The sequence below is a fragment of the Epargyreus clarus genome, unplaced genomic scaffold (assembly GCF_041222505.1).
Source record: "Epargyreus clarus isolate Ecla_fem2 unplaced genomic scaffold, WU_Ecla_fem_2.2 ptg000032l, whole genome shotgun sequence".
NCBI classification, from domain to species: Eukaryota; Metazoa; Arthropoda; class Insecta; order Lepidoptera; family Hesperiidae; genus Epargyreus; species Epargyreus clarus.
Genome location: NW_027332237.1, coordinates 8,185,797 through 8,199,625, shown reverse-complemented (window position 1 = coordinate 8,199,625; position 13,829 = coordinate 8,185,797). Strand labels below are relative to the sequence as shown.

The 13,829-nt window shown below is 33.4% G+C and overlaps 1 protein-coding gene across 2 annotated transcripts; it reads left to right on the top strand.

The window, feature by feature from the left end:
- The first annotated feature begins 381 nt into the window (after positions 1-381).
- Positions 382-12,789, top strand: LOC140755254 (WD repeat-containing protein 48 homolog). Of its 2 annotated transcripts, none has more exons than XM_073090497.1 (4): positions 382-2,003; positions 3,061-3,225; positions 3,854-4,048; positions 9,594-12,789. In XM_073090497.1, the coding sequence occupies exons 1-4, from the start codon at positions 495-497 to the stop codon at positions 9,687-9,689; spliced, it is 1,965 nt and encodes a 654-aa protein (XP_072946598.1). In that variant the 5' UTR covers positions 382-494; the 3' UTR covers positions 9,690-12,789. The 2 variants fall into 2 exon arrangements, with proteins under 2 accessions (XP_072946598.1, XP_072946599.1); XM_073090498.1 differs by having other exon boundaries at positions 383-2,003; positions 3,872-4,048.
- Positions 12,790-13,829: the final 1,040 nt, after the last annotated feature.

Here is a 13,829-nt window from a genome sequence, read left to right as displayed (position 1 = left end):
CTACTAAATTGAATATTCAGTTCAAATTTGCGCTAACAGTATACTATGTCTACCCGGGTTGACAGTCTCAAGAAAATATAATGCGGGCTCTGCGATCCTGATAGTAAATGAGAAATTTCATCAGATATAAATACAAACTACATATGGTTATCGTATACAAAACTACAATATTCGGTGAATAATTTGTAATTTCTGTAAATATAAGTAAACATAAAAGTAGGAATTTTGCTAATTATGAACGCTTTCTTACATAACACGTTTGTTTTTTCACGAGTTGCTTTGGTGGCACGTCAAAATTTACGTATTACGATTGGATATTGTTTTCTGCTGGTGAAATATCAACCAATCGCATTGCAGTATTTAGTCTGATAAAAGCACTCAAAACATCGACTGTACGTCAAACAAATTGGAAGGAAAGGAAACAAATTCGGATTTGTATCAAAGTTGCTTTTCTATTAAAATTTGGTTTATATTCTATTTTAAAATGTCGGAAAATGGGCTCGATGATGCGTAAGAAAACTCAAGTGTCGTTTGTGATCCGGGACGAGGAGGAGAGGCGTCACAAGAACGGCGTTAGTTCTTTACAATTGGATCCCGTGCAAGGGAGACTGTATTCAGCCGGTCGGGATGGTATAATTCGGGTATGGCACACCGGAGCTGGGACCCAGGACCGGTACATCCAGAGTATGGAGCACCACACTGACTGGGTGAACGATATAGTACTGTGTTGCGGCGGGAAGAACCTTATAAGTGCGTCTTCAGACACGACTGTTAAAGTGTGGAATGCGCCTAAAGGTTTCTGTATGTCCACATTACGCACTCATAAAGATTACGTACGGACGTTAGCGTACGCGAAAGATAAGGAGCAAGTCGCCAGCGCGGGACTCGACCGCGCAATTTTTCTATGGGATGTTAATACTCTGACCGCCCTAACAGCTAGTAACAACACTGTTACGACGTCTAGTCTGGTCGGCAATAAGGAGTCCATATACAGTCTTGCCATGAACCCACCTGGTACCATAATTGTGAGTGGTTCCACAGAAAAAGTCCTCAGGGTGTGGGATCCTCGTAACTGCTCTAGGCTTATGAAGCTCCGAGGTCATGCTGATAACGTGAAAGCGTTAGTTGTTAGCAGGGACGGCTCTCAGTGTGTCTCTGGGAGCTCTGATGGAACTATTAAGTTGTGGTCTCTATCGCAGCAAAGGTGCGTATCAACTATCCGAGTTCACTCAGAAGCTGTTTGGGCACTTCTAGCTACAGAGAACTTCAGCCATATCATATCTGGAGGACGGGATCGTCTCGTCATCGTGACGGAGTTGAGAAACCCAGAAAACTTTGTGATTGTCTGTGAAGAAACAGCCCCAATTCTTAAACTATGCTTCACGGCTGACCAGCAAGGAGTGTGGGTTTCCACTTCCGACTCCGACATACAGTGTTGGAAGCTGCCTCCGCTAACTAACCTTAACTCAGAAACCTATTATAACTCAGACGTAAGTAAAACCTACCAAACCCAATCTCTATATCACATACCAGGCGGTCGAGCGATAAAACACTACACAGTACTTAACGATAAACGTCACATATTAACGAAGGACACAGCCAATAATGTTGTGTTGTACGACGTATTGAAGGCGTGCAAAGTTGAGGATTTAGGCGAGGTTGACTATGATGAAGAAATCAAAAAGAGATTCAAAATGGTTTACGTACCAAACTGGTTTAACGTTGACTTGAAGACTGGTATGTTGACGATTCACTTGGGACAGGATGAAACAGACTGCCTGAGCGCGTGGGTCAGTGCGAAAGAGGCAGGTTTGACCTCTGAGAATGATCAGAAGGTTAACTTTGGTGCGTTACTTCTTCAAGCGTTGTTAGAACACTGGAATCATCCGAACAGAGTTAATGAGGCTGGGCAGAAAGTCATTGGGAATAACTACTTCAATGTTCCGATCCATACACCTTTGATCTTCAGTGAGGTTGGTGGAAGAACATTGTATAGGTTACAGGTTTGTATACTGTTAATACTACATTTATTTAATTTTTTATTACGTGACACATTTTTAAGAATCACCTACACAAACTTCAAACAATAGCACAGACACAGCACTACTGAGTACTGATATATCTTGTGTGATGATACATACTGATATCAGTGCCCACATAAAATGTCAGTTTTTTATCGAAGTGAGAAAAAGGGGAAATATTGGATTTTGTGTGTGAGTGCACACACAGAGCCTGACTATGATTGCGTTGATTTTTTTTTTGTGTGTTGTCATCTGCGATCAGTCTGTCGACTATAAACAGATGTGTTGAGAGTCTTATAAGGCTTGTAGGGAACTGCTCCCAGCGGAGCTAACCCGTTCTTTATATCGGACTATTAGTCACACATCATCGAACATATCCCGCCGCTTTTTTAGGCGACGTTCAGTGACTGCAGTTGCCAGCTGCCCCGCCAGTCTTTCTATTAGTCTTTTATATTTTTCTCAATGACTTTTGATTTCTGCTTTTACCATGTTCAGGATTTTGGACCTCTGTTGTTCTAATAAACCAAGGTGCATTTGATATTTGTTTTAAGATCTCTTGGATGACTCTTTAGGATAAGACTCTTTGGATGATCATAACATTTGAGATACTTGCTGTGCCCCACAGCTGTATACCATATGCCTAAATGGATTTCAGTATTGTTTTGTATATGAGCAGCTTGTTGTCAGTGGATAGTTCTGAGTTTCGTCCAAGTAGCCAGTAGAGACCCTTGTCTTATAGATTAAAATAGCTTTGATTATAATGAAACAATGATAATATCTGTAGTTTACATCCTAAGTATGCACCATTGAAAAGCTCAGGTGGTTCACCTAATAGTCAAAAACATCAATAAGCCCACACTCCTGAAAATTCTGTAAAAAAATGACTATAGGGTGTAGTATAGGCTACTAATTTTTATTGTCCAATGTGGTAGCACCCAAAACGAATCTTACTCAAGAGGTTACACATGCCCAGCAGTGGGACAGTAATTGATTAATGACAATTTTACTGTTGTGTAAAAATAATGAACTTTTTTGTCAGGTGGGTGATGCAGGTGGTGAAACTGAAGGCAACCTACTCATGGAAACAGTTCCCTCATGGGTGGTAGATGTAGCCATAGAGATGGCAGCTCCCAAGCTGAACAAACTACCTTTCTACCTTCTGTCTCATTCTAGCTGTCAAAGCAAACAGGACAGACAGAAAAAGGTAGGATATAACAATAAGAAAGGTATTGCACGTAAGTCAGTAAGAATAGCAGTGTTATATGTTGCTTTATTTTGGTTTGAAGGGTGTGGTAAGGGAGACATACTTTCCCAAGGCGTTTCAGCTTAGTCCTCAGGGGTAGAGGCACATCTGTGGCAGAACTCAGGGAGGAAACTAACCTCATCTGGGGTTGATTAATATGTGGGAAACAATAAATCAATATTGGTATTCTTTCATCTAAGCAACACCTCAAACTATTTGAATTACTGAAGGTCATCTATGCCTTGCCAGTTTGAAAGTAGTAATGTTTTTTGCTGCTTCTCAAATTGGCTTGAATTGATGTACTGCAATAGCGACAGTCAAAGCCTAGTGGCTTGAAACACGACCTTTCACCATAAGATCAAACCCAGGCAAGCACCTCTGATTTTCTGCAATTATTTGAGTGTTAGAAATTGTTTATTATTTATTTTACTGAAGCATTTAAATAAAAGCTTTACCTGAGATTTCTATAAGCGTACAAAAGTTCTCTAAGATATTTAAATTCTACAAATCCCTTATCCCTTGGTCACACATATTGAAAAAAAATCTTACTAAATATATACATACATACTTCCATTAATATGTACACAAGGTCTCCGTAACATTCCAGGATCGGTTGGTCGCGAACGACTTCATCCAGTGTCGTAAGGTCGCTGAACATGTGGTAGAAAAGATAGTAGGCGGGGGTGATGTGAACGGGGCGAGTGCTAGCGGCAAGAGCAATGCTACTGAGGACAGCGGGAACGACGCCCCTGAGGAGCGGGTGGAGTTGTTGTGCTGTGATCAGGTTTGTGACTTTGTGATGACCAAAAGTCGATATTTGACAATTTCTGCCTACTAGAAATTGCCAAATTTCCATTATTAGTTAGATTGGTGGAATAACTACTGAGTACAGTGCAATCTTTGCCCATAAGGAGCGGATAGAGTTACTATTGTTAAAATATAGGATCGTGAAATACTTTAAATAATAAAATCTTATTTTCTTAGCTCAGACACATCTTTATTTCTCTAAATATTTGACAAGAAGTAATAACTCATAAAACATTACCAAAGAGTTTAGTAACCTATAACAATACTTTTTCATCATCGTAGGTTACTACTATTTTCTACTTAAACGAAGATTATAATATTTACTTATTTACAACACGCCTCCTTAAATTTATAATCTCATAACATAACTATTACATACTAATAACATATCTAAATCAATCTTAACTCTAACCTGTTCTTCAAAAAACTTGCCTTATTTAAACTTTTAGTTAATATGTCTGCCAAATTAAATTTAGTATTAATTTTTACAATATCAATTATTTTCTTTTCATAGTTCTCATTTACATAATGATACTGCACTTCGATGTGCTTCGAATTCTTTGTAAAGTTGCCGTATTTAGCTATTGCAACTGCACCTGAGTTATCTACATACAGTTTTATTGGATTACAAAATTTTACATCAAATGACTCACTTAGCAAGTTTCTAATAAAAAGTACTTCCGTTACTGCTTCTGACATAGCAGTATATTCTGCAAAAGTTGAACATTTAGTTACTGTATTTTGTTTACGTGATTTCCAATAAATTAAATTTCCATACAATCTAATAATAAAACCAGTTGTAGATTTTCTATCCACATTATCTCCAGCAAAATCAGAATCTACCATACAATCTAATATTTCAGTATCCACATTATCATTATAAGTTAAACTTAGATCCTTAGTATTATAAAGGTATTTTAATATTCTCATTGCATATTTATAGTGTGTTTCGTTATAGCAACTTTGGTATCTACTCAAATAATTAACACTGTACGCTACATCTGGCCTTGTGCCTGTACTAATATATAACAATTCACCTATTATATTTCTGTACTTAATACTTTCATCTATTTCTCTAGCTTGTTCTAGTTTTAAATTTGTTTCCATTGGAGTATCATATAATTTAGTATTTTTCAGATCATATTTTGCAGCCAAAGATTCAATATATTTTTTTTGGTTTAAAGTCATTATACCTTTATCTTTACTATAATCAATATCTATTCCAACATAGCTTTTAACTTTACCCAAGTCTTTCATAATAAATCTTTTCATTAAACTAGTTTTTACCTCATCTATTTTAGTTTTATTTTTACAACAAATTAAAAAATCATCAACATATATTAATATATATATTGGATCTTTGCTTGCTCTATTAACATATAAACAGTTATCATAGTTACTTCTAACAAAATTCAACGTTTTAATAAATGTATCAAAACATTCGTACCATACTTTAGGACTTTCTTTGAGACCATAGAGTGCTTTTTTCAATTTGTAAACTTTATTGTCGCCAATTTCATAACCTTTCGGTTGATTTACATAAACTTCTGATTTTACATAAGCATTTAAAAAAGCTGTTTCTACATCCATCTGTTCAATAAATAAATTATTCTTACAACTGTATGACAATAAAATTTTCAAAGTTTGCATTTTTCCTACCGGTGAGTAAGCATTATCAATGTAATCATTTTGCTGAAATCCTCTCACAACTAATCTAGCTTTGTAAATATTATTGCTTTTCTTTCTGAAAACCCACTTAACATCTATAACTTTTTTATCTTTTGGTTTTTCAACAATTTGCCAAGTATTATTTTTATTTATGCTATTTATTTCTGAGCCCATTGCTATTTTCCATTGTTTATAATCATTGGAGTCCATCGCCTCCTCAAAAGTATTAGGTACATTGGCATCAATATAATTAACATATATAAAATGTGAAACTGGATTACCATATCTAGAAACTGGATTTCTCTTTCTCTTTTCTACTAAATTCTTATCTCCATTATCATTTAAACTATCATCAACTACATCCTTCAAGGTATTATTAGAACTAGTCTCCTCCGCATCTTCATATTTTTCATCACTTTCCTCATTTACTATTTCTTTTAAAGTTTGGTCTAATTCTAAATCTTTATCTTTTGGATCATCTAGTTTTTCTAAGCAAATCAGTTCAGTATTTTCTTCGATTACCTGTACATGCCTAGCATTAATTATTTTGTTATTTAAAAGAACTCGATAACTATTTTCATTATAACCTACTAAAATACCCTTTTGTGCTTTATCATCCCATTTACTTTTTCTTAAAACTTCTGGAACCCTAACATACACTCTACTTCCATATATTTTTAAATGTTCGACATTTGGTTTTATTTTAAAAAATATCTCATAAGGTGTTTTATTTTCTACCGTATTTGCAATTGTACGATTTTTTAAATATGCTGCTGTTTTTATAAATTCAGGCCAATACCTTCTGTGAATTTTAGCTTCTCTCATTAAGCACTTAGCTATGTCCATAGCAGATCTATTATACCTTTCCGCTACTCCATTTAATTCATGGACGTAGGGTGGACATGGTAATAACTCTATACCCTTATACCTTATAAAATTGTAAATCTCTTTATTTAAATATTCTCTACCATTGTCACACTGAATTTTCTTAATTCTTTGGTTGAATTTATTTTCTAATAAATTTACAAATTCTATGAAACAACTCGCAACTTCAGCTTTACTTTTAATACAAAATATCCTTGTGCATTTACTATAATCATCGATAAATGTAAGAAAATATTTCTCCCCACCATAACCAGTTGTATTATGTGGACCATTTAAATCAGTATGAATTAATTCTAAAATTTTAGTTGTCTTTGTTCTATTATTTTCAAAAGGCACATTACTCATTTTACTTTGTATACAATTTGAACATTTCATTTCTGTGCTTTCAATTCTATCAGGCAAACCATCTAATAATTTATTATTTATCAATTTATTCAAATACTGAAAATTGACATGACCAAGTGCCCTATGCCATTTTTCTTTCTGAGTTAAAGTTATTGAATGTGCATACATTTCTCTTTTGCATAAAAAACTTTTTATACAATACAAATTGTTTACTTTATTAGCGACAGCTATTAACTCTCTAAGACCATTATAAATTTTTGCATTTTCATTTTTTGCTACTATAGTGCAACTTTTAGTTATTTTTGAAAAGCTTAACAAATTTTGTTTAATGCCTTCAACAAAATAAACATTTTTTTAAATCTACATACTTTAGATTATAATAGGTTTTAAAATAAATTTTTACAGTGCCTACTTTAGAGGCTTTTAACATATTACCATCTGGCAGTTTTACATAAACAGGACTTTTCAGATCTATAAAATCATAAAAATATGTATCGTTTTTTATTATATGGTCGGTACACCCGCTATCTAAAAGCCAATTAATTTCACCATCATTATCATATTCTTGTGTTACCTGATTTATTTCCGAATTACATACTTGAGCTGTCCATGACTCCCCTGCAAAGTTGTCTGAAGATTTACCACTGGACTGACCTTGACCCTTAAAATGTTTTTGACCTCTGCCTCGGCTATGACCTCTATAGAATCCACCGCTGTTGTAACCTCTCTGTGATCCTTGCTGACCTCTAGCAGTTTGTTGTCCTTGATTACATCTCTGCGCATACCAACAGTCCTTCTTGAAATGACCAGTCTTTCCACATACAAAGCATTGAGCGATAGTTTTGGTTGCATTATTTTTCTTATCTAAGTCTCTAGTAGACATATTTTTCTCTTTTATTTTAGAGCATACATAATGAACTGTTCTTTGTTCTTCTGGAATCACATCGAGAAAGTCTCCAATATAACTATAGCTTGGTGGGAGCGCTCTTAGTAGGTATCTTAACTTCTCAGGTTCATTTATTTTTCCTCCAGCCGTTTTAAATTCATTTATTGTTTTCTCGAACTCCACAAAAAAGTCTTCTATAGTATTATAATTGTTTAGTTTCATCTCTTCTATTTTCGCTCTGCATATAATTTGCATGGCTGTAGACTGTGTTAGGTATATCTTATCGAACTTATTTAGCATTTCATACGCTGTTTTGCAATCGGTGATGTATTCCAGTTGCTTGTCTGAGATTGTACTCATAATTATTGTTCTTGCCTTTAAATCCTTCTTTTTCCATTCTGTTTCAGCTTTTTCCATTTTCACAATGGCGGCCTCGTTGCATTCTTTGTACTCTAACAAAGTTAATAATCTAAATTTCCAGCTTGAGTAGTTTGCGCCATCAAAAATAGGTATCACAATATCTTCAATCTTCGCTTGTTTAGCCATTTTTATGACAGTAATGTTTTCCAAGCATTTACAATTTTTTATTTTCTTTCTTGCACGCGTCTTTTTATCACACTGCGTTTTTCTTGAAATTCTAATTATTTTTATTAACCACGCTCTGCTACCATGTTAAAATATAGGATCGTGAAATACTTTAAATAATAAAATCTTATTTTCTTAGCTCAGACACATCTTTATTTCTCTAAATATTTGACAAGAAGTAATAACTCATAAAACATTACCAAAGAGTTTAGTAACCTATAACAATACTTTTTCATCATCGTAGGTTACTACTATTTTCTACTTAAACGAAGATTATAATATTTACTTATTTACAACAACTATGTTATTATCAGTATGTTTTCTTATAAGATTGAAGCAATGCAAAGCATGAAGTATACCATAGTAAATGGTTCCTGCCACTAACTTCGTAAAGAATAGGGATTATATCTGAACCCGATCATGAATGTGTTGCTCATAAGCTCTAAGTTGATTGCTTCTAATAGCGAAACGCAAGAACTGCTTTTTGGTAGAAAAAGCTGTGTAGGTTGCAGTCCACGGTTAAACTGTACTGATTTTATCACCTTTTAAAACTGGCAAGAGAAATGCTACTTGAGTGAACTGAGTTGTGTTAAAGAATTTTTTAAGAACCTACGCATTGAAGCAAATAAGAGTGCAGTCATCAACCCCAAAATTAATCTAGCTACGTGAATAGAGACAGATACAGATGCGTTGCTATATTAGTTACTACTGTAAACGAAAACACAACAGTGCACTATAACACTGCTGTTATAAGGTAGAAATAGCTTTCGAAATTATGAATAGTTCTATCACTTCAAATCAGCTGGTATTATAATAATGATGGTTTTTAGAGTGGTAGAACCCTTTGTGGTTCGACTCTGCACCAACATCACACCTATTTCTGCCTAATAACTGCAGTGTTAAGTGCTGCTGGGTTATTGTTTGAAGGATGTGGTAAGGGACACATTCTTTTCCAAGGCGTTCCAGCTCAGTCCTCAGGGGTAGCGTCGAATCGTGGCCGACCTCAGGTAGGAATCTAATCCTATCTGGGGTTTATTACAGATGCTTATGGGCGGCAGTAACCATTTACCAGCAGGTCGACTTCATGCTCGTCTGCTTCTATATTATAAAAAAAATATTAACTGATTTCAAATAAGTTCTTATTCTTTTCTAGGTCTTAGATCCCAACATGGACCTGCGTACAGTGCGACACTTCATCTGGAAGTCCAATGTGGAGTTCACACTACACTACAGAGTGTCGAAACAATGAAAATCAAACCTCTACTTATTCATGGTCAACAGACAATTGAGACAGTGTTGCTCCTTCAGAGCGTTGTTCGAGTGAAGTATAGTTGTCTCCCTCGCACGTGCGGGGTGCGAGCGGGACGGATATGTGTGCAAGTGTGCTGTTGTTGAGTAAGTCGAGATTTCTTATGAGTAATACGAGTAAGTCAAATAAGTCCGATGTTATTTAGTCTAAGTGTAGCGTTGATGGTGGTACCCTTTTAGTATGTATAATTTTGGCATGTTTTGGGTAGAGGGTTGTAATTATTCATGTTGATAACTGCATATATTTGAAATAATAATTGGAAGCAGTGTAGTTTGTCATGGGAATTGGTCTTGGAATGTATTTTGACCGAAATTAAATGTCCTTTTTGGGCATACTTTTAGGTCCGCCATTTTGAAAAAATCGACTTTCGGCGATGAGTGTTAAAAATGTGTCCATCGATAGCCTAAGTAATTACAGTCAAAAAGTATTCCGTGATAAAATATCCTTAGTGATATTATATATTTTTTGAGTTATTGGTCATTCAAGATTTACTAGACAAAATAAAAATTTCTTATTCTTTATTTAAAAAAAATCTTTATTTTATCTGTCTTTGAACTCAAATACCTCAGAAAGTAAATAATTTATAACATTACATCACTGAATACGTTTAATCGCAATCACTTAGGTTATCAACTTATGTTACATTACAATACAATAAAACATGTTTTATTTTCAAAATGGCGGATTTCGTATATATGACAAACAAAAATGTTAAATGTTCATTCAGTAACTATATCAGCTTCAAATATATTTTCGAGTAGTTAAAATTTAAATGTCAATGTAACTTGAAATTTGAAATATGCTTTAACCTATTTAATCGAAAATTGTAAAAAGTAACCAAAATATTTGTGAAAGTATACTCTTGGGTTAGAAGATTAAAAAAATATAATCCTAATAGAATATTATAATAGAAATGAATGAATGTTATTATGAATATTAGATGTATGGATATAAAAAAAAAATATTATCGGCTGAAAATGTTAATAAAAGCCTTACTTGACTTGTCTATGTTTTTTCCAGTGAAGATCACACTATAAATACAGTAATACCTCGGACTTACACGATTGGTGGGACCGAGTGATAACCGCGTAAGTCGAATTCGCGTAAGTCGGGGTACGCATGCACATACCATCGTATGGTATGATTTCGAATGTTTTGTGTCTTGTTATGTTTGTGTTGACTTCGAGCAACAAATACAAATGTTTACACGAATAATTGCAGGGTTAGTAAGCTTATTTTTTATAATCGGGAATTGCGGGACACTCAAACCATAGGCGAATCGACGAGATTTGAAAATCGCGTAACTCCGAATTCGCGTAAGTCGGGGTAGCGTAAGTCGGGGTATTACTGTACATATCAAAATAATAAATATGTATCTTATATGTTTTTCTAAGTAATATTTAATGTACAGCTTTTAAACATGAAGCTTTTCATTATGCAAATCAATTTAGTTGGTCTTATAATTATAATAAATACTTATAAATCTACAAACAAATGACAAACAAGTCAAACTTTTAGTAAATAAAAATAGTGTTTAAAATTTCAAAAGAGGGAGTTTTTTATTGCTTCATTTTAAATGTTAAACGGAGCTATCTTTCGCATTGTATCTTTATTAAACACAAGTTTGGTGGTTCGGTGTCGTAAACATAGATGGCGCTGTATACAATCGAAAGAATAAGGAACCAATTCTGATTTGTCCAAAATCTGATCCAAAACGGACAACATTTACATTGTGTAAACCCAAAAACACTATAACAAAGCTTAACGACTTACTTTACAATTCAAAAACGTGACCAATGATTTAATATTCCGCCCGAAACATGGAAGATCGTATGTTTAATATAGATTAAACATACGCTAGAGAGCGGTGACCCATCTAAATGCCGACTTCCCTACATTGCTACCCTGCATTCCTTACACGAAAGTAAAAAATTAAGACTATTTTTTGTTAAGAAATTACATAGAAAGTAGTGTCGATTTGAGAAACTCTGTTTAAATGTTAAAAATTATGAATTTATGCGTATTTTACTATTGTGTCCAAATTTTCAATGGAAATATAATTGTTTTAATAAACGAAATATTGACTGATGTATCTTTAAATTACTATCTGTGCTTTAAAGTGGAATAATCATCTTATGTCTGTTAATATAAACTGATTATAACGGCTGTTTAATGATTATGGCTAAATATTGCAGGTTTTACTCAATAAAAAACATCGTAATAGTACACATATGGCTGAATGGGCGTAATTTTATTATTTGTTTAGCCTGGTCCACATTCTCGCGAGAATCTTGCGAGAATCTCGCGAGAATGTGGAGCGGGTTTTAGGTTCATCAACGCTGAAATACTCTTCGATATAATAGCGAATATATGAAAAAAGTAATGTGTCCACAATTATAAGAATATAGTAAAATGATAATTTCAAATTAACAAATAATATTATTATTATGCCTGTTAATACATTAATGTAGAGAAATACAATAAAAATAGCTGTATAAAATACGCTATATAAATATATGTATGCAATGTTTTGCCTACGTATGATCGAAATCTGACAATTTCTACCTACTGGATATTGTTAAATTTAGATCTTTGGTAGGAAAAAGATTGATACATCTACATATTAATACCCTATCCCTCTGTGGCGTTCCATCATTACTTTTATACCGTTCCAAGGACCTCCATAAAATTTTGTATTTATAGGCATTTGTTACATTGATTATTTTACTTATTTTTGTCAACTCGTTTGCTTCTAAATAAAAGTTTCCGTCTGTTATTTGAAAAAGTAACACATACACTTGATGAAAATTTAATTTAATATTTGAATTTATAGTAAGTGGTTATTTTATATTTTGGTACTATTCCGATACGATCAGTTTCAACCACTTAACTATTTGTTTTTTTTTTTACTAAATATTTCAAAGTTGTAAAATTAACTTATATTGTTTTGAATTTTCTAAATGTACGCTGTATACAATAATATAATATATATGAAATATAAACTGTCAGATGTATGTCACAAACATTATTCCTGTGTCTATGCCTTTGAAAAAATGTGTTATTTATTTAAGTTTTAATTATTAATAATTAGTAATTGAATAATAATTAAAACTAAACCTTTTATCCTGTGGCATTCATTTTATGTTTCTTTCATGCTTTCTTTGCCATTGGCGGTACGTAAATTATTGCCATTAAAAAAATAGGAACCTTAAGATTGTAAAATATTTGTCTTGAAAAACTTAAATTATTATCTATGATTGAAGCTATCAAATTTTATAGTCTGTGGTATTATATGTAATATGCGTGGTTTCCCGCTAAATTTAATTTTATTTTGCCGTCTACAGTGCGCAAATTGCGTTATTAGAGAAGATAAACTTTTTATGTTAAAGTTGAGTGATGTCTATTTGTTATATTATGACGTAATGCTTGATAGTGTGATTAAAGGAGTATGAATAAAGTATTGTAAATTATTTACGCTTGTATCATTTATCCTTTCCTTTTTGTAGGTAGAAAGGCACAAATAAGGCCGGAATCCAATCTTAGCTGTGATATCAAGTTGTATTTGAACATTTACAATTATTTTGGTCATAAACATAGATTAGTAAAGATTACTCACTCCTCACAAGAAAATGTAACCAGTTTTGACAATTGAAATTGTCGCTGTCATCTATTTTCGTGTTTGAAAAATATTAAAAAAATGTAGTTTTTAGATCATTTACGAATGAAACGATATTTCTCCCCACTTTTTCTTCGATTTCGTGTTTTTGTGGATATGTCGTGTAAATATGTTGTTGTTGTTGTTTCTACTTTATCTACTAAGCAAATAAATCAATGATAAATCAATTTTAACATATTTTTTTTCATTTTGGTATCATATGAAAATATAGGAGACTTATTTCCCTCAGGATTAAGTGTCCCAGAGGAGGGGGATCAAGTCAGACATATATATGGGACACATGGTATCATGGTATCATTCAGTTTTCGTGGGCTGGTTACAAAATTTATATACCGATATCTTTAGCTTTTATACTTAGTATAGCCAATGAAATTCCACGTATTTCAGTACCAATATATCTAAAA

Coding starts and splice junctions, on each gene's coding strand:
- LOC140755254 (XM_073090497.1), top strand. CDS start 495: ATGGGCTCGATGATGCGTAAGAAAACTCAAGTGTCGTTTGTGATCCGG. Junction 2,004..3,060: donor GAACATTGTATAGGTTACAG/GTTTGTATACTG, acceptor CTTTTTTGTCAG/GTGGGTGATGCAGGTGGTGA. Junction 4,049..9,593: donor AGTTGTTGTGCTGTGATCAG/GTTTGTGACTTT, acceptor ATTCTTTTCTAG/GTCTTAGATCCCAACATGGA.